Consider the following 25,188-nt stretch of genomic DNA (forward strand, 5'->3'; position numbering starts at 1 on the left):
AGGCTTGAACAGGAGGGGAAACAAAGGGATGAAGAAAAGTTTAACTGTTTTTCTCTCCAACACTTGCACTCCAAACATAAATAAGTTACAGATGCTAACATTAGATTTCAGTGCTTGCAAACATGGCATGGCTGGTTTGCAGTTCTGGGCAGACGGCTCAGGGCTGCTGCTGCCACTGTGCCCAGACACTTCTTGCTCCTCCGTTCAAGCTTTGATGGCAGCTGATATTGCTCTGTGCCTAAAATATTTTAAATGGCTAAGCCACCCCAAATGTCTTGGCAGGGAACAAGGGTCTTGCATATAGATCACACCGCTATTTCTGGACTGTTCTATAAATATGCCTTTTCTCTGGAAAAAGCCTCAGCTGCAGAGGCCAAGCCTCTGCCCAGCACCTCACCTCTCCTTTTTGGAACTGGCCTCCTTTCTTCCCTAGGAAAATTCCTCCTAGATTAAAAACTGGTTTTCCCCAGATACAGCTATTGAGGGAGCTGGGGGGCGCAGGAACCCACCCTTCCACCCAGTGCCTGCTGAGTGTGAGCTGCAAGGAGATTTATGTGCATTTCCTAGGGGGACGGGCTCCTACTGCAGGGCTCCTCGGGGCAATTTCAGCACCTTCCCCAGTGCCAGCAAACGAAGCCCATTTTAGGGGACTACAGGACTGTCCCAGCAGTGCTGCCCCCGTTGCTCTGGGGCCCTATCCAGGCTTAACTCACTAATCCCCGACACGCTGAAATCCTCCCTCCGTGTCCCAGGGGCACAAGGCACAGCCATGGAGCATGTCCTGGAGCACCCGCGCAGTGGGATCACCACGGATTCAGCTGCAGAGCAGCGCAAACCCCACAGCTGCAAAGTGACAAAGTCTCACCTGGGGCGGGGGGAAATTTGTGTGCTCACTGCTTCCTTCCTTCATCCACTGCTCTGCTCCGCAGAGAGCCAGAGCCCAGACAGGCTCCTGCCGCCTCCTCCCAGGGATTTACCACCAAGCAGCACCTCGTGCAGCACAGATTTACACCGCCTGAACCCTTATTTACACTTCAATTCTGTCATTGCTCGTGCACAAACACAAATCACATTGCTTTCCCTAGACATTCTTGCCAGCAAGGCTGCACAGCTTTTCCCCCTGGTATTGAAGAGTGGAGTGCTATATTAGTAGATAGATATTAAAAATAAATAAATTGGGGGAAAATGCAGCAGCCAGCAGCTCTGATTGAAGATTAACAGGTATTTGGATTTTCAAAGAGATAATGCTTTAACTTAAGCACCTGAGTGACTGATCACATTTATAACACTGCTCATCTGCTTTGTACTTGAATCAGATGATGCACGTTTAAAAACCCATCCCCAGGTGAGTTTGGGGCTTTTTTGGAGCTCTGGCATCAAAGAAGCAGACAGACAGGAGTCACAGGCCAAGCAATGAAACCCAGCAATCACTCACTGAGTGCCATTGCTCTTGCCTGGTGCTTTGAACACAATTTGTAACAGAAATGCAAATATCTATTTTTTATTAGTGACCCAACACAAACCACTTCACTCTGACCACAGAGATGCAGAGTGAGCAGTTCATCCAAGCAAACATTTACTCAGGTGCCTGAAAGGCTGCAGAGCCCCAGAGCAAGAACAAAGCATTTAAAAAGAAAATCCACTTTTTTTTTTCTTTCCCCTTCCTGAACCATCAAAAAAGGTCACAAAACCTTTGCGGACTTCTGTCACAAGCCCAGAATACAGTGGGCTTCCTCCCCAGCCAGCAGGGCCCTGTGCCAAGATGGTGGGAGTATTCAATCCCAGGCTCCGGAGCATGGAAAGCAGGACAGAGGTCTGTGGGATGGACAGACAGACACCCTGGAAACATATGAATATCAGATGATACCTGGTGGGACTGATCTACCCACCCCCACCAAAAACTGTGCCCTGGGGACAACACCCTCGAGCCGACCCCTCTTGAAGCCTTTCTTCTACCACCTTGCAGCCATTTACTCAGGACAGACCTAAATCTTTTTCCCTGCCTCCCATGGGGCAAGTGGGAAATGGAGCAAGGCAGCTGAGTGGTGTTCCCAATGTATCCAGAGAAGGGCCATGGAGTTGGGGAAGGGTTTGGAGCACAAGTCTGAAGAGAAGCAGCTGGGGGGCTCAGCCTGTGGAAAAGTAGTCTCAGGGGGATCTTACCACTCTCTAGGACTGCCTGAATGGAGATTGTAACAAGGTGGCAGTTGGGCTCTTCTGCCAGGTAACAAGTGACAGGATGAAAGGAAATGAAATCCCATTGTGCCTGGGGAGGTTTAGATTGGGTATTTGTGAATATTTCTCTGCCTAAAGGGTTGTCAAGCACTGAACAGGGCACTGCCCAGGGCAGTAGTGGAGTCCCATTCCTGAAGGGATTTAAAAGACGTGTAGATTTGTCCCTTGGACATAGCTCAGTGGTTGCCTAGGTACCGCTGTGTTAATGGTTGGACTTGATGCTCTGTGTTGGCTTTGCAAGGCCTGGTTTTTGGTAGCGTGGGGGCCACAGAGGCTTCCACCATGTCCGGCAGAGCCAATCCCTGATGGCTCTGAAGATGGACATGCTGCTGGCCAAAACTGTGCCAATGAGAGATGATGGTATTGCCCTTGTGATAACATATTTAAGAAGAAAATCAAAACAAAGTACACACAGTTCTTTCCTAGCCAGAGAAGAGGAGGAGGTGAGAATATGTGAGGGAAACAACATGGACACACCAAGGTCAGTGGAGAAGGGAGGGGAGGAGGTGCTCCAGGCACCGGAGCTGAGATTCTTCTGCAGGCCATAGTGATGACCATGGTGAAGCCGCTGTGCCCCTGCAGCCCACGGGTCTGGGGGATGCAGAGATCCACTCACAGCCTGTGGGGGAGGTGCCCATGCCAGAGCAGGTGGATGCCTGGAGGAGGCTGTGATCCAGTGGAAGACCCAGTGGAGACAGAGGGCCCTGCTCCCAGGCTGGAGCAGCCTGTCCTTGGAGGGCTGCACCCCGTGGAAGAGAGACCCATGGCGCAGCAGTTTTGGGAGGACTGGGTGTCCATGGGGGGAATTCACATTGCAGCAGTTTTGGCAGGACTGCTGCTCATGAGAGTGGACCCATGCTGGAGAAGTTCATGGAGAACTGTCTCCTGTGGGAGGGACCCCACGGTGCAGCAGGGGAAGGGCTCCTCTCCCTGAGCAGTGGAAGAAGATCTCGGGTGATGAACTGACCAAACCCCCATGCCCAGTCTCCCTGCGATGGGAGGGGCTGGGGGAAGAAAAGGTGTTTTTAGGGGCTTATTTTACTTCTCATTATCCTCCTCTGATTTTGTCAGTAATAAATTCACTTTGTATCTCTAAGCCAAGCCTGTTTTGCCCCAGTCCTTATCTCAACTCATGAACCTGTAGTTAATTTTTTTTTCCTCTCCTCTGCCCAGCTGTGGCAGGGGAGGGTGAGTGAGCAGCTGTCATGGGTGCCTGGTATTTGGTCAGTGTCAAACCATGACATGGTCTTAGAGGTCTTTCCCAACCGAAATAATTCTACAGCTCAGTGTTTCCTGGGCACACAGCCCTGGGCCCAGCACTCGTGGCCCCTCACTCAGCAGGTGCAGCCCCCAGGGAATACAGCCCAGCCTGGGGTACAGCTGCACACTGTCAGGGACAGAAAACACTGTTGTGCCTAACTGGGAGAAACCTAACCTGGAGGTGATGGACTAAATTAGTTTTTAAATCATTCACTTACTTCTTTAAAGGGAGGGCACTGCTGCCCAGCACACTGGAAATCCACAAGCTCTGGTTTCCACCCAGGTCTCAGCTCTTGCTCACAGTCAACTGGTTGTGGGTCTGGGGCCATCTGCAATCACCACCCCATCCCAGTGCCCAGGGACTCCCTAGGGACCTCCTCCAAATGGCTCCGTGCACACAGGGAATCAAACTGGCCATGCTCACTTGTGGGAGGGGCTGTGCCCATAGATCCTGCAACACCAGCAAACCCCTCTCCTGCATGGAGAAGGGCTGAGTATTCATCTGTGGGATCACATAGCTGGCGGCTGGGAGCCTGGAGAGGAGCCAGAGCCCAGCACAGTCCCTGGAGCTGCTTTTCTCTCACCCACTGGGGTTTGAACCAAGACCTACAACAAGCGAGACAGGGCCCTCGTTCATCTGAGGCACACAGGATTTTGTGATGACAGACATTCAAAAAGCTGCAAGAGACTGCCAGTGAGGAGCATCAGAGCCCCGCTGCCAGGGGAAGCTGTCCTGCCACAGGGGCCCATTCTGCGCAGGCAGGAGCTGCCTTTCCTGCCTCACCTACCTGAGCAGGGCTCCTGCCAGATTGGCATCACTGAGCAGGTTTATGCAGAGCTTTCTGCCTTCTGTGGCTTCCCAACTTCCTTTCCATTTTAGTGACTTCAGATTTTCCACCCAACACTAACGTTTCCTTCAAAGCCCAGGTTTTTAGAGCAGCACCAGCAGTTTCTTCCTCAATCACATATCTCTCCGCTAGCTGGCAGGTCCATTTTCCTTAATGGCTTCTTTTCCCAGGACATGCGTGGGTCCACCTAATCAACAAATAACCAGCTTGACTGGTATTAACAAATTACCCTGTTTTCCCCTGTCTTACAGTATTTTTTTTCCATTTCCTAACCTGTATCTCATTTGATTCCCATCCCTCCTTTTATCCCCTCTCAGTCTGCCCCCTGCCAAATTCAATTACAAAAGAGACACTCCAGCTCACTGCATCTGCACAGGCCAGCCCACAGCTGGCCCTGTGATGACTCTGGGTTTTTAGGTGGATGCCCTGTACAACCCGCAACACTCCCCACCCTCATTTATGGATGTGAGACAAACACAAAGCTCTGCCATGTGGCAGAGAAACAGCAGAAAGGAGTCCAAAGGCTCCTAAATGAAGCAAGCCAATTGGTACTGTCCATCTTCCCTCAAGCCATTTCCTGCCCATCTGTCCTGAGGTTGTGCAGCTCTGGCACATTCCTTCCTCTGAGCTAGGTGGGCTCCCAGAAGTTGGGAAGGCAGTGAGAGGGCTGTAGCATCTCCTCCTGTCTATGGAGAGCACTCAGTACCACTGTCTGATGCTGCTTGTGTAGGGATGTGCCCAGACATTGTGGAATTTCAGCTTCTGTGTTCTGCTCAGCTGCAGGATGCTGTGCTATTCAGATGTATGCAGAACCTTTTCAAGTGGAATTCTAATTTTAATTTGCACATGAACTTTTAAAAGTTGTAGATGGTAGTCTTTTGAGACAGAATGAAGGAAATCATTAGGAAATGACAATTCAGATGGGAGGCTCCATGTGGCCTCCAACAGCGTTGCAGGGAATCACAGACTTCACCACTACTGAAAGATACTGTAATGATTTGAGAAAAAACTGTTCAATGGCTTGGACACCAACCTGGCACTGGAAATGTGTGTACATCAGACACCTCAGCCATCCCCACAGCTCAGTCTTCTGTCGAGCAGTTGCAGTGAGAGAGAATCATGTTTTTGCTAAAATTCCACTGTGGAGTGAATCGAGCAGCCAACAGCACCTGCTGAGCCAGTACCTGACCCTCTCCCCACACAAGTCTCTGGTGTTCACATCCACATTTCCCATCCAGAAACTGCTGTGAGACAGGAAAACACAAGATGTGTGGCCCCACTGACAGTCAAGGAAAGTGCTCACAGAAGTTAAAACACTCATCCCTGCATCTCTGCTGCACTCAGTGTGCTGTAGAACCCTTACTTGTGCTGCTGTGGGGAACGGCCCTGCTCAACACAAAGAATTTGAGGTCATGAGGTGTTGAGAACTCACCTCTGCAGAGCACTTCCAACATGAGCCCCTCTGAGGGGGGGGGACACTGTCCTGCACAGTTTCAAGGAGGGTAACAAGGAGCAGTTTAAAACCCTCCCACCCCTGCAGAGCCATCCTCTCCTGCTCATAGCCAAGGCTCTCCTGGGCCTGTTTCTCCACTGATAGAGGGCACCCATTCCCATGCTGCCCCAGCTCATGAGCCACTGCCACCTTCAGTAAACTGTTGCCTCTCCTCCACAGCTCCCCAGCCCAGAGCTCCTCCTTGGTGAGAGTCCTGGAAACACAGAGCCACCAGCTCAGCTCCATGGCCATAATGGTCTGCACAGTGGCACTGAAGTGATGCAATAAAATGGATCCAGCTACATGAAGTGCAGAAGGGAGGCAAAGAAAACCAAGTCATCCAAGGTTTTGTGGTCATTTTCTCAAGAAAGAAAAGAGTTTTGCTCCCATTTCCTCTAGCATTTATCACTCAAACAATGCCTCACTGATGAAAAGAAGAACCTGCAAAGTTTTAGTCTGGCTTAAAACAAATCCACCTACAGAGCCAAGGAGATTTCAACTACCATAGAGAGGGTGGAGACAGAAACATTCACTATTTAATGGAAAGCATATCAAGTTTGATACGTCCTAAATTCCTTTTTAAATGACACTGATTAGTCCTAATTGGTGCAGTTGGCATTACCTCAGCCCTGACATCCGCTCAGGAGCTGAATACTTACTCAAAGTCTCATTGAAAACTACTCAAATTTTAAATAAAAATTGTGGGTTTTTTTTCTTTTCCTACGCCAAGAATATATTTGACAATTAATTGTGCAAATGTTGAATGAGTTAAGAAATTGCAACAATTTGAGAAGAAATGTTTAAGGCAGGCAGTAAAAAGTCAAGGACAGCACTCTGGTCAGGCTGCCAATTTCATACCCAAGGCTGAAAAGAACTAATGAAGTTAACTGTTATTAATGAAATGATATAGCTGTATCTCATATCATCAGCTACCTGGCAGTAGCCCTGTGGTTTCCCGTGTTACTGCTTTTACGCTTTACTGGCATCCACAGGGTGTGTGGCTCCAAATGCTAAGGTGAGAGTGGGTGCTCCCAAACACCACTGCCAGATGTCTGTCCTACTGCTAGATCAGGCAGCCACAAAAAGGGAGAAAATAATCAGTATTTCCCAGGCTGAAAAACTTTGTCACTGTGACAAATTCATTCAGAAGACAGACTAAAAGAAAAAGAAAATTTGGGGAAAATATGTAAAGTTGAATGACTGGCTTCTGTGGAACTTCCATCCCAAATTGCTGCTGTACATGCTCAGACTTTTATTTTTCTTTTTAGCTGGAGGGCCACTGAGAGGACATGGTAGGACATATTAGCAGAGAAAAAAGTCCAGAAGATGTTGATACACATTTTTTTCTGATGATTCAGAGAGAACATCTTCCCAAAGCCCCAGCTAGGGACCACTACAATATGGTGAGGACCTCCCATTTTAATTATCATCTTGAGAGGGGCCCTACAGGAGGAATGGGGAGCAGCACCCGTGATAGAAATGGAACAACCAGCTTACACAGTACTCATCCCCACTTATCCATAATGAAGTATGGAACTGAAACAAGCCCAGACAGTTCCTCGGAGACATCACAGTGAGATATGGGATTTATACTGTAATTTGAGTCTCTTAAGGGAGCCCTTCTAGTGGCCATGTATCCCTGGAACACCAGGGAGACAACCCTGCTGTTGCAGGGGTCACTTCAGCTGTGCAAGCATAGGCGTCTCTCAGGCTACTGCAGGACCCACACAGGAAGATAAAGAGTATGTGTACAGCGTAAAGCACCACAACATCCACTCCTGGGCTATTTCGGGTGTTAGAATAAATTTAGCTACATCTACGCTGCACTTAAGCCTGAACAAAAAGTATTCTCTTTTCCCCAAATTTCTGGCAAGTGAAAAATGTTGAAGCCTTCTCCAGGGAGCCCAGCATCACTCACCTGGCCCCTCTCCAGTGGGAGGTACAGCTGTCCTCACCACAGCAACCCTCCAGCACTTAAAACCTATTTTCCATTACACATCTAAACCAGAGCATCTGTAAAGCACATCCTGACACTACTGAAAAGTACAATCTGCTCTCAAATTTCTCAGCCACTAAAAGCAGGCAAACATCTCCTGGTTTATCTTTCTACTCTGTTAGGTCCTTCATTTCTATCCTGTAATTTAATATTTTCCTTCCATATTAATATTTTTGTAAGATAGAGAACTCAGCCCATTTTGATAAATTAATTCCTGCTGACTCCAGAAGTACTTCATTTTGTTCAGTAAGACAGAGGTAAAACCCCACCCTCTGCAGAGCACAGGAACAGCATTCAGCACTTCCAACTGCAAAGAGGCTCCAGGGACCAGACCTGTGCACCCACACCCCTTGCCAGTGTCCTGCGACAGCTCCTGGAGCCCCAATGACACGGGAGAGATGAAGTTCCCAGACACAGTTCACAAAACACAGTGGAGAATCGACCCTCAGCCCTGCTCTCACCACAAAACCCCTGGAAGTATCCTTGAAGAAGGTTGTTCTCTTCATCACTATTATTCTTCTCTATAAAAGAGTCTCGTTAACCAATTTTATCTTCACCCTGCTGTGGTCTCTCTGCTCTCAAAAAAGGATTAATTTTTTTGTTACCACAAAGTGACAAGAACTGTTCTGCTTATTTGTACGTTCTTGTAGAGATTTAGTTTGTGAAGATCTGCAGGAACAAAGTGATAGAGGAATAAAAAGAGAGAGGGGGCAAAAATCCCCAGCCCCGCAGGAGACCTTATCCCAGGGGAAAGACAGCTGTGAACCAGGCAGGACAGCAACATTCCCGTCAGGACATCAGGTCAAATCCAGCCCCAACAAGGCTGGGAGAAAGCAGGGACCAGGCTGTGCCAGTTGGACACAGGGCAGTCCCCAGCACTGGGGGTCAGACTCCTCCTGGCTGGGGCAAGTGATGGAGACAGGAATTGTGGCACAGGTGCTCCACTGGGACATGCACAGAACCCCTATCCCATCCTATGACGCTACAACCTCACTAAAAATTATATCTGGTTCAGATATAGTAACAAACATTTTGCTGCTTTTACAACATTTTGGATGTCATTAAAAATTATTTGCAACTTTTCCTCAATATGGTCGCAATTTCTTCTCCTGGTTGGAGACTAGGAGCTGTCATAAAAGCCTCAAGTTGTCTGCCAATATGAAGGTTATCTTCACCTGGTAATCTGTTAGGTGTCAAGAACTATACTGAAACAGCATTAAAAAGCCTCAGTTGTCCAAAAATGAGATATATTTTAAAAAATACAATAGAGACCAAAGATAACTAGAAAAACTCCCTGTATTTTGGAAGAGTAACAGAAAAAAATACCTGAATCTCCACCAGGGATAGTAACAACAGAAATAGATATAATGGAAAAAAAAAATCCAATGTTTGAACAAATCAAAGAGGCCAAATTCAATGAGTAAATTACCACAAATTATCTACCCAGAGCTGACTCTCATACAAAGCCAAGAAACTCTCTCCCCTAAGTGCCATGGTACTAGAGTGAAAACAGAATTAATTCTTTGACTTTGCAAAAACTGCAAGGTATCACTTCTAAAATATACTGATTTGAGCTGCCTGTACTGCTAACTTGAGCTTTACTTTGTGTAATCTTCATCCTTTGGAAGCAGAGTTCTTTATAATCAGCTGTGCCATGAACATCAGTATATTTAATGATGTGTATCTGAGCTGAAACAAGGCTCATTCAGTCCAAATTCCTGTAACATGCACCTTCCTTTACCTTAAAATCATATGGGAAAAGTCCCTCATCACAAGAACCATTGTTTTGAAATTCAGAAAACAATCATCCCACTCAATGTACACAGGTGAGGGAGGGTCCCCACTCCTCTTCCCCACCAAGTCCTAGAGGGATCAGGGGTGTACTTTATGCTGAGGCATCAGATCTGTACTTTTATTCCTAGAACACATTGCCTTGAAAGCCTTGACCCAAAATCAAGTTCGTCTAACATTTTCCTGAAAAAAATTAATTATCTCACTCTGCAGGCAGGTGAGACTTGACAGCATTTCCTGGCTCAGGCTGACCACGCTAAGCAATTTTAAATGAATTTGGGGGAGTCAGAAGGTGGCTGACCCAGGGCTACAGGACTGGTACGGCTGCTGACAGCTTGGTGATAATAGGAATGATAATTAATAATAATTAACTGCCGTTTCAGAGAAGATGGGCACCCCACATGTCTGATACCATGCAGGAAGCAGAGCCTGAGGAGGAACCACACAGTGGCCAAGCTGTCAGCCAGGGCCCAAGGTGGTGACTGGTCAGAGCATCTTTGCTCTCCAGATGCGAGTTACGCCGGTGTACACAAGACCCGGAGCTGTCATCTGTGTGAATGTTGGTGTTTGGTACAACACCAGTCGTTACCCACCCACACGACTCACCCTGCCAAGTTACCACAGTTTTGATTACACATCACTGAGTGCTGTGGTTTGGCTTCATGGACCACTCCACACAATTCATTTCTGGTAAATAAATGAGAGCTAAACAGCAAATCAAATTCAAAAAGAAAAGAAATTTGACTTTCCTTGTGAGTAGAGATTAAGAAAAAACTAAAAGACATGTATTTGAACTTTACTAATGGGTCAAGTGACCTAAATTGAACACTGTTAACTACAGAAACAGCATGTGAAGAGACAATGCTTCTAAACTGTCAATCTGCAGCTTTGTCACAATCTGAGACAAATCAGTAGTGTGCCAGAAAAAACACAAACAGCTTATTTCTCTTTGGTTAACTCGATACAAATCCCAGGAAAAGGCAACACTAGCAGCTGAAAATGCATCCTTGGCAGTCTCTCTGCTTTACAGGACACCCTTTCTTTCTGTCAGACCTACAAATCCGCCCCAAGTGAGCTAGTGAACTATGCAGTTAAAATTGTCAGTCTGAAGCAGAAGATTAAGCGTTGCAAGATTTAAAAAATAAATAAAAGAATTTGTAATGAAAGTATCCTTAAATATAACATCTGCTTCTTTTACTTCACAGCACTTCAATAAGCTGCTTTCACCACATAAAATCTATTGATATGAGCAAGAATAAAAAGGTCCCTAACAAGGAAAATGACCAATAGTGCAAATGCATAGATTTCTCCAGTTACAAGCATTTACAGAGTAAGCCCTTAAACTGTAACACCATCGGTCCCTCAAACAGGATGGAACTGACAAGATACTGTTTTCACTGACAATGCCACTGCCCTAATCCACACTAGGTATCACAGAGTACTTTGATTCTTGTCTGTAATGGAAGACTTCAGTTTAAAAAAACACCCCCCCAAGAACTCTGCTTTTCAAGATTCAAAAGATTATAAACTGGCAACAGAAATAATGGAAAGACAGGTTTTGTCAGTTGATACACAAGAACAGTTGTGTAAAAGACAGCTCAGTGTTTTAAGATGAACAATACAAAGAGCAGGCTAAATATAAGATATGCCACATCTTTAAGTGCTTTTGTGCATGATATGAAAAACAAGTGGATGTGGTTTGCTTTTTTGCTTTTGATGGAGTGCAGCAGTTTGAAAGAAGAAAACAGAATTTAAGCCTGTGAAAAGAGTGTGTTAAAATAATAAGAAATGGGTGCATATGTCGCTCAAGAACTGTGGTTTAACTGCTTTTCACAAAGCAGCAGCCAATTGCAAGGCTTCCCTGATGGCCATGTGGGGTGGCAAATAGGTGTCATGTGGAGCTGCTGGCCAGGATATTGAGGCTGCAGCCCTCCAGCATGGAAACCCCAGTGCTGGGCAGCTCGGGATCAGAGCAGAGCTGAAGCCCTGAGCCAACCCAGCCCTCCTACAAGCTGAGGGAACTGCAGCACAGTGCTCACACTATGTCCCACAGCCGGGGCCCTACAGATGGTACAGGGGATTTAGGGAGAAAAGCTTAAGGGCAAATGTACTGAATGAGCAGTCTAGAGAAGGGCTAGATGAGCACAAGGACACCATCCCTGCTAAATTTCTGAGACATCATTCTAGGTGTACCCACAGCCCACCAGATCAGGAACAAGCTGCTGCTGTGTGCACTGATCTCTCACCTGCCACTACCCACCTCAACAAACAAGAAACTGTCTTCAAACTCATTAATCCATTTTCCCAAACCTTGTGTTACTTGAATGCTTTCACAAAGTCACTACCAACTTCACACCTCCTTCCTAATTTGAGATGCTCTAGGTCTCCAGAGGTTTTATTACTTTTATATTTTATTTCATTAGGTTCTTTTAAATAGCTTTTCTAAAGTGCAGAATTCAAGCTGTTATCAGCTGAACACAAATTTCATTTTTAAAACTGGTAACTGCAGCTTTTTCTTCACCAAAAACAGTTAATATACACAAAACATGATGTCTTTTCCTCTTATTTTCCTATCAAAAAACTGCTGAGACAAGCTCAGCAGAAATTACACAATCAGGTTGGGGAAGCACGATGACATTAAAGAACTGTACATATTCTCTGAAGGACAGGGATGTTTTCTGTCAGCTATCCATCCAATCACTTTAACATGCTTTGGATCATTTTTCTGGGCACAGCTATAGCTTCTTACCACTGTACTGCCACTATGATTTACATCCATAAAACCTGGCAGTAGCTGCAAAAAATCACAACAAAAAGCAGCAACTGACTGTCTAGCTGGAAGGCACCATTTCAAACAGCTATAATGACATCTAGCTGGTAAAAACTTTAAAAAATGTAAAAATTAAGACAATCAAAGAAATAGATTCAAGAAAGCACAGCAACATGAAAGGATACAGGAGAGAAGGACAGGTGAGGAAAATGAGAGGGACCATTCACCTGGAACTATTACTTTTAAAACAGAAGTATTATAAAACAGTATTGTCCTACATTACCTTGTTTTCTGAGTACGTCATCATCCGCCTCCATCAAAACTATGCTCCCTTTTGGATGCCAACAAATATATATGAAATTAAACAACCTCAGTACAAGAAATTACATAGGATTATGAAAAATGAGGCAATGGCATAAATTACATTTCAGTATCACAAATTGATCGAAGAATATTAAATTAAAGCAGTTAAGTAGGAATGAAAATATTTTTAAAGAACCAATTTGTGTTTTATCAAAAGAATTCTGAAGCACAAATTGACAATTTTGACACGTTTCAAAGAATGAACAAGTCCTTGATATTCATCAGACTATTTAAAAAAAAAAGTATCTATGGGTTAAAAAGCAGCAAAGCATTGTTGTGAATCAAAGCAGTTCAAAAAATCCAGTATGGGTAGGAAGTTAATTGTATTGCTGTCCTGAAATCCCACACTAGGACAAGCGTATGTGTAAACTATGGGGAAAATGGAGGATCAGATTTTAAAGAGGCGGTTTTCTAGTTGTACTGAGATACAAGATGGGGATTTGCGAGCCCTAACATGCTACAGGAATCAACATCACACCAACCAAATGAGAAAAAAAACAAACAACAGCCATCACTAATGTCTTACGTATTCTCTTTGGTTGTTTAATATCAAGAAATACTTTTTACAGAATATGTGGAGACTATTCCTTTGAAATTCATTCTGTGTCAATACCTTCCCTATGGCCTCTCTGGCAAACCAGACGACAGGCTTTACTTTCTCTGAATAGTTTGGCTTTTTCTATATTTTTATCATATCTCTCTTCAAAACTCCGATTTCTTCCATTTACAGGCTTTGTACCAAAATGGTATAACTAGAACAGACTTTACATTGTATAGTGAAGGTATTTTTCTTCCGTTATAAACTTAAAACCTACTAAAACAATTTTCCACAAGATACTATTGAACTTACAGCAGGATTTAGAGACAGGAATAATGAACATTTGCAATAATAATAACTAAAATAAAAACCAACCCAAAACTTCTTAAGTTACATTAGCAAGGATTAAAAGTGTTATCTCGCTAAGATTTTAAAATTACTGCTTTAAAAAGTCTTGTACCAGAAAGGAATTTTCAATCCCCAGCTAGAGGCTCTCAGTAGCTGAGGAAAGGGGAATGGGAGGGGAAGCCATGTTTAGGGTTTTCCCCTCATTCCCTTGCTCTCTGGCCAATTAATCTCAGAATGTTTACCAGGTGTATGATAAATTTAAGGAATGGAAAGTAGTATACACATTTAATGGTATTTCCATTGGACTATGTACAGCATCTCCAATGTCTGAATCAAAAGCATTCTGAGTAAAATCAGATAATAGTTATTAGGAAAAAGAAACCAACAGAAAGGCTATTAATACACCTTTAAAAAACATTAACACAAAAATAATTAACCACTGCTTTCTTGGCATGTAAAAGTTCTATACAAATTTTAAAAATTTTATTTGCAGGTACTAACTTCTTCAAAAGCTCACTCTGTATTTACACTAATTCTTTTAACAATTTTATCTCAAATTAAAGCATATTTAAAACAATCATGATTGCATTAACTTTTCTGCTTTAAATTATTACCCAATTAGTGCTTTATTCACATTTTAAAAACTTGTACAATTTATTACAAATATAAAACAGTGCAGTTTTTCATACATTATCCCAACTCTGAGACAAACACTTAAAAGACATGGAAAAAGATTTTGATTTCTATAAACATAACATTTGCATTACTCATACCCCTTTCTTCACTGTCCTCCCATAACCCCAATTTAAAAAGATCAAACATACAACATACTGTAGGTTTATTTTTATTCAAAAAGTTACTGTCTCAAGACATAAATACAAATCAGAAAACAGTACAATTAGGACAATAGAATGTGGAGGACAACAGGTTAAGGTAAATATATAAAACATTTTTAGCTGGTTGAAAACAAAGCTGTAAGAACTGCTTTCACAAAGAAACACTCCTTCAAGAGTAAGAAAAATCAACTTAAGTTTAAAATCATATATACAGTCCTCTCAGCAGTTCTATTAAATGCAGTGGTGTGGAAAACAATATAGGCAGTACTTTTAGACATGAGAGTATTTATTTATGTAAAATGAGTTAGGCAGATCTAGTTTTGAGTTTGTTGTTACCCCATGACTTAGTAAAATAATTATATTTTATCATGATCCTTTAGATAATCTATGGTTTTTGGCTACCACAGCCGAATGTTTAATTTCTGAGTCTAAAAACAGGAAGCCTTTTTGTATTCACCCATTTGGGGAGATTCTTGTATTGCAAGCGTATTAAGGCATGGAATGATTAAAATAATATACCTCAAGAACTGAGAGACAACTGACAAAAAATATACATATGTAATATAAGTTAATATTTCCTTTAAAATGATGTCTAGCTGCCTAAGCCTTGCAAAATGAGTCAATGTCAAAATGGCATAGATCCACTTTCTGTTTTAGACCAAATTTAATTTATTTGTGAATGGACACAAAATGAAGTTTAAAGCTTAGCTTTCAAAGAATATTATGGGTTGTTTATGAATTTCTATCATCCAATCTAATTTACATATAGAGGAAATGTACTGTAACCTGTTAGAAGTATCTTTAACCTGAAGACTGCTTGCAAAGACAGATAGATAAAACAATATAAAATACAAATTTAAAAATCATTTTTAAAGCATGAATTCTCATGCTCTTCTATTTTTAAACATTGTTAAACTTTCAATATATTTCTGAAACCTCATAATTTTAAGTTGGAATTTAAAAGTAAGAAAAAACTAAACAAACTGCGCAATTATAAAATCAGCACCAATTTATATATATATATAATTTTATTTAAAATTTAGATCCCTATTCCCACACTCTAATAAGCTGTATAATTTTTGTTTAGAATTTTTCTGCAAACATACTACAATAAGCTTCTTTTATTTGGAGACAAAATACAGTGGCACTACTGGAAGGAATTTCACAACATTACATTTTTCTTAAAGGACAAGCAAACTTTCAGGGTTGGTAATGGGCAAGCAAGAGTGAAATCTGTTACGTTCTGGTAGCTTATAGCTTATGGACCTTTCTGAGAAGGCTAACATGAAGCTTTTGGAATAAAAAGTGTGTTTTAGATTAAAAAGCTGTTAAAATTCTGCTTTATGTATTTTTTTCCATGATTAATTAATACAAACCTTCTGTTGCTGAAGTTTGCATTTGATTGAAAATACTGACAACTCTTCTGGTTCGTTCTATCACTGTAAGAAAACCAATCCATCTACTATTTCAGTTCGTGGATGTGAACAGCAATCCAGCAGAGCTCATGATTATTTAGTATAGCCAGCAAATGTATAGAGAGGGGCTCAAATCTGTACCAAACACCTCTCAGACTGTTAAGAACAAAACTCAGAGGGAATACTTCTTATGATCCAGAAATAAACTGATAGCACATAAATAAAATATTGATTTTTTTTTCCCAACAAAAAGTGTAGCTTATCCTCAAATTGTTTACTTGTCCTTTACATTTCTTTTTTCTTTCAGGCAAACAAAACTGCCCCTTCAATGCACTTGATCTTGAAAGCATGTCATTCTCCTTAGAGAAAAATCTGTTCAGAATTTCACTGTATCTACCACAATTTTGTATTGAAAAACTTCCTCTTCCACTTAGAAAATGACTTCACCACTGATTTATTTGCTGCTCTGGTATTAAAACATTGACACCCCAAGAACCTAAAAAAAAAGTTAGAAATGGTGTCAATTTGTAGTCTACTACACATTTAACAAATAACAAAGCAATTAGTATATGATTTAAGATTAAGACACTTCAAGATATGTTAAGGCATTATTAAGTTTATTTTTCTTCCAAACCAGATTAACCATACTTCTGATTTAGATAATAATATGAAAAGGGCTCCTCATTCATTAGAAATATTTTTCTCACACTTGAAATTAATTAGATCCAGTAGGGATGTGATAAAGTCTGTGTTTTAATTATTTTAGGCAATAATTGCAAAAGAATTTTTAGTTAGGTGCCTAACTCAGAGTTCTTTGACAATGACATTCTATTGGCCTCAATCTGAAATCAAGTGTGTTATTTCCAGCAACTAAACCTGGGACAAAACACTTCAGACACCGGCTGCTGCTGCATCTGTGATCACAGAAACCACAGGCCATCCCACATCAGCCAACCAGGACACAAACTTAACATTTCCTAGGAAATGTATCCACTCTGTCAGGAAGACAGTGAAAAATCAAACAGTCATCAGGTAAAATCAAGCAACTGTACTTCAGGAGATTGGGTGACTAGGGAAAGAAAAAGTTTTCCTGAAACAAAGAATCATTTTCCACTTCCCATGTGAGAACAGGATATATAGCTTTCTATGCCAATGGAAGTAGGTATGACCACTGATGTGCCAAAAACACCCAGAAGATCCAGATTTTGTGAGTGCCCTAGCTCTAACAGGACTTTATAAAGTCAGCAAGAGCCAAAACAGACTAAGTTTTCCTGAACCTTAACACTGCTGTTCATATTCATCTGTTCACAAACCAATTTTTACTGTTCTTTCAATTAAATTCACTTTGGGTGCCTCCTACAATGCAGCACACAGACAGAACTGCCTCTGGTGCCAGTAACAAGTGGGCACACCAAAAAATTAAAAGACAGACTAGAAGTCTGATCATAAACCATGTGCATCTGAATAAATTAAACAGCTTTATTATGTCTACACCTACTAAAAACAAGTGCAACAACTCCAAGAATAAGGGATCCCTGAAATAAATTATATGAATAAAGCAAATAAACTTTATTCTGAGATGATTTTTTTTGCATTTATGAATTATTTTTTTTTACACTGAACACTGGCTGTTAGATTCAGCTCCGATTTCACGTGTGCCCGTGTTATCTGGCGGCCTGTCTCCCGTCGGGGGGGTTATGTAAAGGAGCGGCTGTTGCGCAGCCCCGCTCCCGCCCGGCCCCACCCCGGCGCTCCCCGCGCTGCGCTCCGCTGCCGGCGGCTGCCCCCGCGCGGCCGCTCCCGCGCACTGCGCCCGCGGCACAGCAGGGCCGGGGAGGGAACCTCAACCTGTTAGAGCGGTCCTCAACTAGTGTTAGAGCTGGAAAGCTAAAAGGGGAGCAAATCAATTAAATGCAACCTGGAGAAGGCCAAGGTTTCAGCATTGTCAGACTAAAAAGTGACTGGTATTTCACAGATCAGTCCAGGAAAAATCGAGAAGAGGAGGGGAAGAACTATTGTAAAACAGAATGTCAGAGAACAGGTAAGATACTTTCTTGGTGTTACTTCAGGAACAGAACACACGACAGCCAGACGCACAACCTAACTGATTCATTATTACTAAAGCAAAGCCCTACTGGTACAAAATATATGGATTTGCATTTAAAACAGTATTTAGGACTTCTTTCTCCCATAAACAACAACAGGTTCACGCTGCAATAATACTGTAAAAAAAACCATAACCATCTTCCAAATTCCACCAAGCTGTCCAAGATTCCCAGGAAGCCTTGTTGTACTGTCCTCTGCTGGCTTGCTGCAGCTTGTTATTTCCAGTGTAATTTTGTACCAGCTACACAAGGTCAAAAATGGCTGCATACTTTACAAGTGGTTCAAGACAGAAGGAATCCCTCATGCAGATTTTTAAAAGAGAATAGAGACTGCAGATTTATCAAGTCGGATAAAAGGGCAACTGCAAGCAGAAACTACAGACTTCGGATGTTTTGGACCTAAAACTTCATATGGAAAGAAAAAATACCTCTCATCTCTATAAACAGATATCTGTATTATATCTTATTTTCTCCATTACCTTACTTATGCACAAAAGTAAATATGCCAATTAAAGAAAAAAAATAACCACAAAATGCAAACCATCCAATGCTGACATTTGGTAATGACACCAGAGTCACTGAACTAAGCTCAGCACAACAGGAAACTTGCCTTTAATACTGTGTATGCACATTTCTTTATTTTTCTAATGCTCTTTGCTACCAGTCTCTGCGAGGGTCTTTTCCACACCAGATGTATTTTCTGCTCAGAATCATAGGCTTTTAATTTTTACATAGGTATATATAAATATTAAGAACAAAAATCCTATGAACTTGCAAGGAACACTGACTACCCTAGAATGTATGGAGCTGAATTACAGCATAAAATACTTCTCTGACTGTACCAGTCTGTCAAAATAAGCTAATAATGACAACCTGAAGATTGCATTCTTTCCATTTAAAATCTGAAGTAAGAGAGTATGGAAACCTTAAGACTGATGTACATTACTTTCCCCTTACGTAAGTTAACCTACCGATTCATCCATGATTGAAGCGGGGTCAAAGAAATCTGGTTTTAGTTCCGTTCTTTCTCTCCTGTTCTTTGATGGTGGCTTTAGAAAGCAAACAAACAAACAGGTTAAGTGTAATTTCACCAGAAGAGCAGAGGTTTTACACTGTAGTCAGTGAAGCTGAACTCTCAAGGGGTAAGAATTCACAAGAGATAAACGTTATTATTAGTTATTAGAGGAAGTGTTCTTGCTTTTTGTATGGCAGTTGGAGCAGATGGCTCTTGTATACAGACAACAGCACAGCCCTTTAACAATGCAGAAAGCAACCAGAATGATTTTTGTTTTATAGGAAGGAAAATTTCAAATATCTTACTTCAAAAGCAGAAATACAAATCCTAAAACCACCAAAAGAGCAGTAAATTTCTTACTAGGTCTATGTCCATGGTGTCAAAATCCATGCCTTCATTAAGATCTTCAATCCGCCCTTCTGATGACATCATCACATCTTCAACAATTGGCTCTTCATCATCTTCCATTAGACTTGTGCCACGTCGACTGAAATGAAAAGCAATACTGTTTACTAAATCAAGTTAACTTTTATCTATTTAAAAAGCTAATGCTCAGTAAGGGACTCCCAACAAATGATTAGATGAAACAGAAATGAAGTAATTAAATAAATGCACAACTACTACTAAAGAAAGCTGGTATTTAACCAGAAGATACTGAGAGAGTGTGGGAGAACGCCTAGAAAAGGTCAATTTAGATAACCGTGCTACACTGCTAAATGGGTATTCTGAGAGGGTGTGAGAACTGATAAGCAGATCTACTCTATACCTAATTTATGCTCAAGTGAGAAAGAACTTAGGTTTTGCCACCTAAAGAAAAATTGTTTCTGCCTTATGATAAGGCAAGAAAGAATGTCTTTGCAATAAAGCAGATCTGTAAAACCACTACAAATATTCCCACACAGTCCTTCATCCTCTTTCGTCATAACTTCTACATGAAACATCAGATCTTATGAGAAAACTATGGAGTCATTCTAATTATACTAATTGGTGTCACTGTATTAAAAAAAAAGCCACCATTGAAACTATGTTACATGAAGTACTGGTAATAAAATAATCAAGAAGTAGGGGAAAGATGTAAAGCTCCTCAATACATATGCCCACGGATTTTGTTTGCAACCTGTACTTTTTTCTGTAGAACCACACAGGCCTTAAGAATGCAGAGAACTTTTAAACTTAGAAGATGTATCCTTCTTAAAAGATACAGGTGTTAACACAGCATTTATAAACCCTCCCCTCCCCAACCCACTGAAGGAACATTTCACTCCACTCACATGGCGTGTTGCAAGTTGCTTCTCAGCTTGACGTAGTTCATCGCTGCCCTCTCCTGTTGTTGCCGCGCGGCTTCTTCCTGTTGCCTTTGAGCCAACATCCACGTTACTTGCGTGCTTAAAAAGACCATTATTCTATTTTAAACATGTACTGGTTTTGTGTATGAACACTAACACAAAGCAGACCTACTCGTGTACGTACTTGTAGTCGAGCGGCGGTTGGTGGTGCTCGGGCTGCATAGGATAGACGCCCATGTAATTCTCGTCAGGTCGCAATCTCTTGGGCTCCCTCATTATCGTGGAAGTGAGCTGAGGTGTCTGCATCATGACTGGTGTGTGCATTGACTGCTCCCTGTTCAGCCACATACTGTCACTACTGCTACTTTCTTCAGCTGGAAGCAAACACAGGAAGAACATCCGTGAAGATTTTTTCAAACTAGTCTAAAAGTGAATATTGAAACACAAATTAAATGTGTACTTTCTGTTTACAGAGAATCAATTGCTTTAATTTTGCCACAAAGTCTTATATGTGCCTCAAAAGGCCTGGATTTATAATCACTGGCTGGAGCATTTCTGTATTTTTCTATTGTATGACTTAACACTGTGTTATGCCCTTATTTCCTTTTGTGAATCAAATGAATACCTTTCTCACTGAGACATATACATGGTCAGAAGTTACCTGTTCTGAAAAAATACACTAAGGCATACCAATATACTCACACTAACAAATATGGAACACAGTTTATATGAATATCTACTCCAGTAAATTTTAAGATGAGAGAAGTTCTACCTTCGGGTACTTTCCGCTTGCCTGTTGCTGGCTTTGTCTTCTTATTTCTTACTGTAGATCCTCGACTACTGATTCCACTAATCACTGACATGGTATCATCATCCCCACCAGCTAATAAAGAGTTTCGGTAGGACATGAGAGGAAGCCACACATCTTCTCTTCGTAGAGACATCTGAAAGGTCATGAACTTCTCCAAGTAAACATACCTTTAAATGGAAACAGAAATACAGAGATGCAAAAAATCTGTAACAAAACGTTAACACGTCAAGGTAAGTAACCACTTAATTTGTGTTTTGGGGTGAAATTATCACCTGATGTTTCTCATCTAGTTAACAGAAAGGCCTGACAACAGCAAATCTGGAATACAATTTCTGTTCATTCACCATAAAATGAAAAATAACAATGATAAATACAATTTACCCTCTGTGAATATACTTGACTACGTTAGTGTAAACTTACCTTGATGTGCCAAAGATTTCACTTTAGAAGAATACAATACACAAATATTTATTCTGATGCATGTCTTTTGTGGTTATCATTACAAATGTTAAGAATATTAAGAAAATACTTACACTGTTCTTTTGTCTTGTCTGAGAAGTTTCGAGGAGAACTCACTGAGAATATCAAGAAATGCCAAATTTAATGGTGGGTGGCTCTCACCTTGTGGATTAGGCTCCTTAAAAGCAAATTCTATGCCATCCCTAAGAAGAAATTAAAAATTGCATCAGAAAAAGAACAAACAAAAGTTCAAAGCACCGTGAGCTACTAAAACTGAACCCCTTTCCTTTATGTCAAGAAAGCAATAATTTGATGTTTCCATATTCCAGCAAAAAACGTGAATACCAGTCATTATTTGAATCTAGACACACTCTTTCTGTCATGGAATTTCTACCTTGCATTGCAAGTTTTCTGCATGAGGACAACATGAGCACCACTGATAATGAAGTGGATCAGTTCTTACTGTTATGGACCAGACATTAAAAAGGCTTTTTCATTATAGCATTGACACTGCTATCATTTACATACTTTATACAACAATGCTGGAGAACACCAACAATACGAAACATTTGGCTTTTACTCAGAGACAAAACTGTAGTTGTCTTCTAATTAATATATGTGCTCTATCATCTCTAGGGCTGATGCACTTAGTATTAAACTAGATGAAAAAGATTATCTTATGTTAGTCAAGAAGTGTTTACAAAAGTGGAAGTAATACAAAGCACACAATTACTTGTGTAACATAGCAATAGCTTCTCTTGTTTTCAACTGATCCAATCCAAATGTTAAAGCAAAACGTCGAGCAAGTTCCTTTATGCCACTGAATGTTGGTGATGATCTGTCAAAATTATAACCATTTTCTTGAATCATTTCATTGAAGAGCTGTATGGAATAAAAAGGGAAATTTTCATGTATTAAAAGATTATGCCAAACTTTGAACCAATACACACAGAGCTAAGTTTCTGTTTAAAAGTATGTTTTACAGCTTTCTTTTCACCCCATTCTTAATCTGACAACACCAAGAGACAAATATGGAAGTTTTGGACAGTGAAGTCAAAGCTACTCTTGAAGAGTCTGCACCCCAGAGATAAACTTTGAAATGCACTGTCCAAGCACTCATCAAACTGTATGACAGATTTCTGGATGACAGATTTCAGTGCTTCACTAAATCAGGTGATCTACAGTTGAGAATACAAAAAATTAGTATGATTCCCTAATTACATACATTAACAGAGAAGGTATAAATGGGGTAATTATCACCTGGTCTTTACTGTAATACTTTGCCAAACTACTAATTCCCAATTCTTTTTTTTTTTTAATTTTCCTTCCCAAAATACAAGTATAAAGAGGAAATTCTAAAATGGAAACATGTCTTCAGGGAAATTGCCAAAGACACCAGAAATTCTGTCACCAATTATGAGATTTTTAAGTACTCATCAATAGTTGTCACAGCCAAATACTCTGAACTTTACAGTCTTTTCTTTTCTTTGATCAATCCTCTTCTCATCCTACCAATAATCAATTTTTCTAGTTTTGTCTAACACACGCTTCACTCTTCAGTACCACAAAGAACAAACCAAAGAGTGTTTAGTTACATATTTCACACTGCAGTTCCACTAGCTACTTAAGAGTCATGCTGCTATCAAAAGGAAAGGCTTCATGCTCCCTTGTACTGGCAATATCTCTACTGATAAACCAGTCCTTACTTTAATAAGGACTATTTCTGTTTGGTCTCCACCAGGATCAATATCTAGATCTACATTCATTATGCAGAGCTTCATAACCTTTAGTCAAAAAAAACAGGGAGAGAGAGAAGACAAATTTGGGTATATTTTCCTTTCATGGATAGCAGTGATCTATGCTGGATTACAGTGTTTTGCAGATATATGGCTCTACTGTTCTGAGCCTGTGAATAAAATCCATGCAGATGGTTTATGTGAGCAGATGAATCAAATGCTAGCCTTAATTGAATTCATCAGGTTTCCACACAAACAAACTTTACTGAAGAGAGCATTAAATTCTGTTTTAATATCAAATATGTGTGATGTCCCTACTAAACATTAAGAAATTACTATTTCAAATTAATTCTCAGAATAGTTTTTTAAAAAATCCTAAACCAAAAAAACATACCAAAGCAAAACAAAACCCCCACAAAAATCCCCAAACCACAAACCCACGCCACACAGGCGGGAAGTATTTATCTGTTCACAAACTAGTAAACTGGCCACTTCACAACATATTTCTGAATACATGACTTAAACTATTGTTTTAGAGTTATGAAGGTTTCATAGAGTTACATTCATTTTGTATTTATTAGCCTCTCCTATGTTTTTTGTGGTACAATATTTGGTAAGTATAGGAAAAGTTCTAGCAGTTTTGCATATAGTTGCAGAAAATGCATTTCAGTTTAGACCTATTTATCCCTACTGTACATAAAAATTTCTTCATCCATACCTCAAACTAGCTACTAAACAACAGGACATCATCTACAGTATGGAATTTCATGCATAAAACCACTGTAAATTCTTACCTGCTGCAAACTAAGAATAAGTGTTTTAGCACACTGGATTTTGTCTATCTGTCTTGTTTTACTCATCGTTTCTTTAATAATATCACCATAGTCATTGTAATACTAGGAAAAACAAACAAACAAAAAAGGTTAGCTGTCAATATTAGTTGAAAACATTGCAACTACTGAATTCTTCTGAAAACAAAATCTAGGATGTGCGCTTTAAAAAATAAAAATCAAACACTACCTAAAGGAAAAAACCCCAACATGTTTAGGATTACAGCAAAATTATACCCTAAACCTCCAAAATAATACTTAAAAAAATTTAAATGCAAAAAAAATAAACCCACTTTTAGTTCTTGCAGTGAGTATTACTTTGGAGGCAGAATGACCTATTTATCTTCAAGGCCATGACATATTTGTTAATGACACGTGTTCACCCCTTCAGGGTACAAAATTAGAATCTAATCTTTTTAGTAACTCCTGTAACTCTGGTGGGGAGTTTTCTATATTCTTTGCTGAAAGGAGGCACTTACAGACAGCATCATAGCCATAATGTGTCCAACAAAGACAGCCGCCTGTTCAGTTTTTTAAGTATTTCAGGTTTAAGACAGACCCAACTAGTTATTTGGAGAATCAAAATATATGTAGGGCACTCAGACAGATAAAAGCAGGCTGCCCAAATTTTAAGTTTTAAGGTAATCACCGAGGAGCAAAGCTTTATCATGGTCACAAAATGAGAACTTCTATTAGTGTGCAGCTGTGAATCCCATGAGCCAGGAGAGATTTTTATATTTAAGAAAGATTGAAACAGATAAAAAGAATGGGGGGAGGAGAAGAGGGGACTCAAACCTTATTTCTCTTCTACAAAGTTTAAACTTATATCATTTAATGAGGCTAGCCATCATGGAGTTGATCTTTGGAAAAACATTCTCAAAAGGCCTACTAAACTAATAAGTGAATTAAAAATATACCATCAATCAGAATAAGAACACAAAACTAGTAAAAACGACATCAAAATAATTAGTCAGTTTCCCTCCTCGCTCCCTACCACCCACACACTGGAACTGTGAAACGCATCTCAGTAATTTTTCTCCCTACATACAGAAAA

General features: G+C 40.8%; 1 protein-coding gene across 4 annotated transcripts in view; it reads right to left on the reverse strand.

The window, feature by feature from the left end:
- STAG2 (STAG2 cohesin complex component) overlaps nt 1-25,188 on the reverse strand; it is a 108,467-nt gene that overhangs the window by 17,988 nt on the left and 65,291 nt on the right. The window contains exons 26-34 of one of the 4 annotated variants that reach the window (XM_082289484.1): nt 24,099-24,200; nt 22,302-22,450; nt 21,643-21,771; nt 21,071-21,276; nt 20,483-20,672; nt 20,284-20,397; nt 19,373-19,499; nt 18,969-19,046; nt 13,983-16,388 (exon numbers count right to left, since the gene is read on the reverse strand). In XM_082289484.1, coding sequence (XP_082145610.1) covers nt 16,365-16,388; nt 18,969-19,046; nt 19,373-19,499; nt 20,284-20,397; nt 20,483-20,672; nt 21,071-21,276; nt 21,643-21,771; nt 22,302-22,450; nt 24,099-24,200 — 1,119 coding nt within the window. In that variant the 3' untranslated portion in view covers nt 13,983-16,364. Of the gene's footprint in view, nt 1-13,982; nt 16,389-17,970; nt 18,403-18,968; nt 19,047-19,372; nt 19,500-20,283; nt 20,398-20,482; nt 20,673-21,070; nt 21,277-21,642; nt 21,772-22,301; nt 22,451-24,098; nt 24,201-25,188 lie in introns of those variants that run through there. The other 3 variants (XM_082289485.1, XM_082289482.1, XM_082289483.1) reach the window with 3 other exon arrangements.

Source organism: Coloeus monedula (assembly GCF_965178545.1).
Source record: "Coloeus monedula genome assembly, chromosome: 12".
In the NCBI taxonomy this organism is placed as follows: Eukaryota; Metazoa; Chordata; class Aves; order Passeriformes; family Corvidae; genus Coloeus; species Coloeus monedula.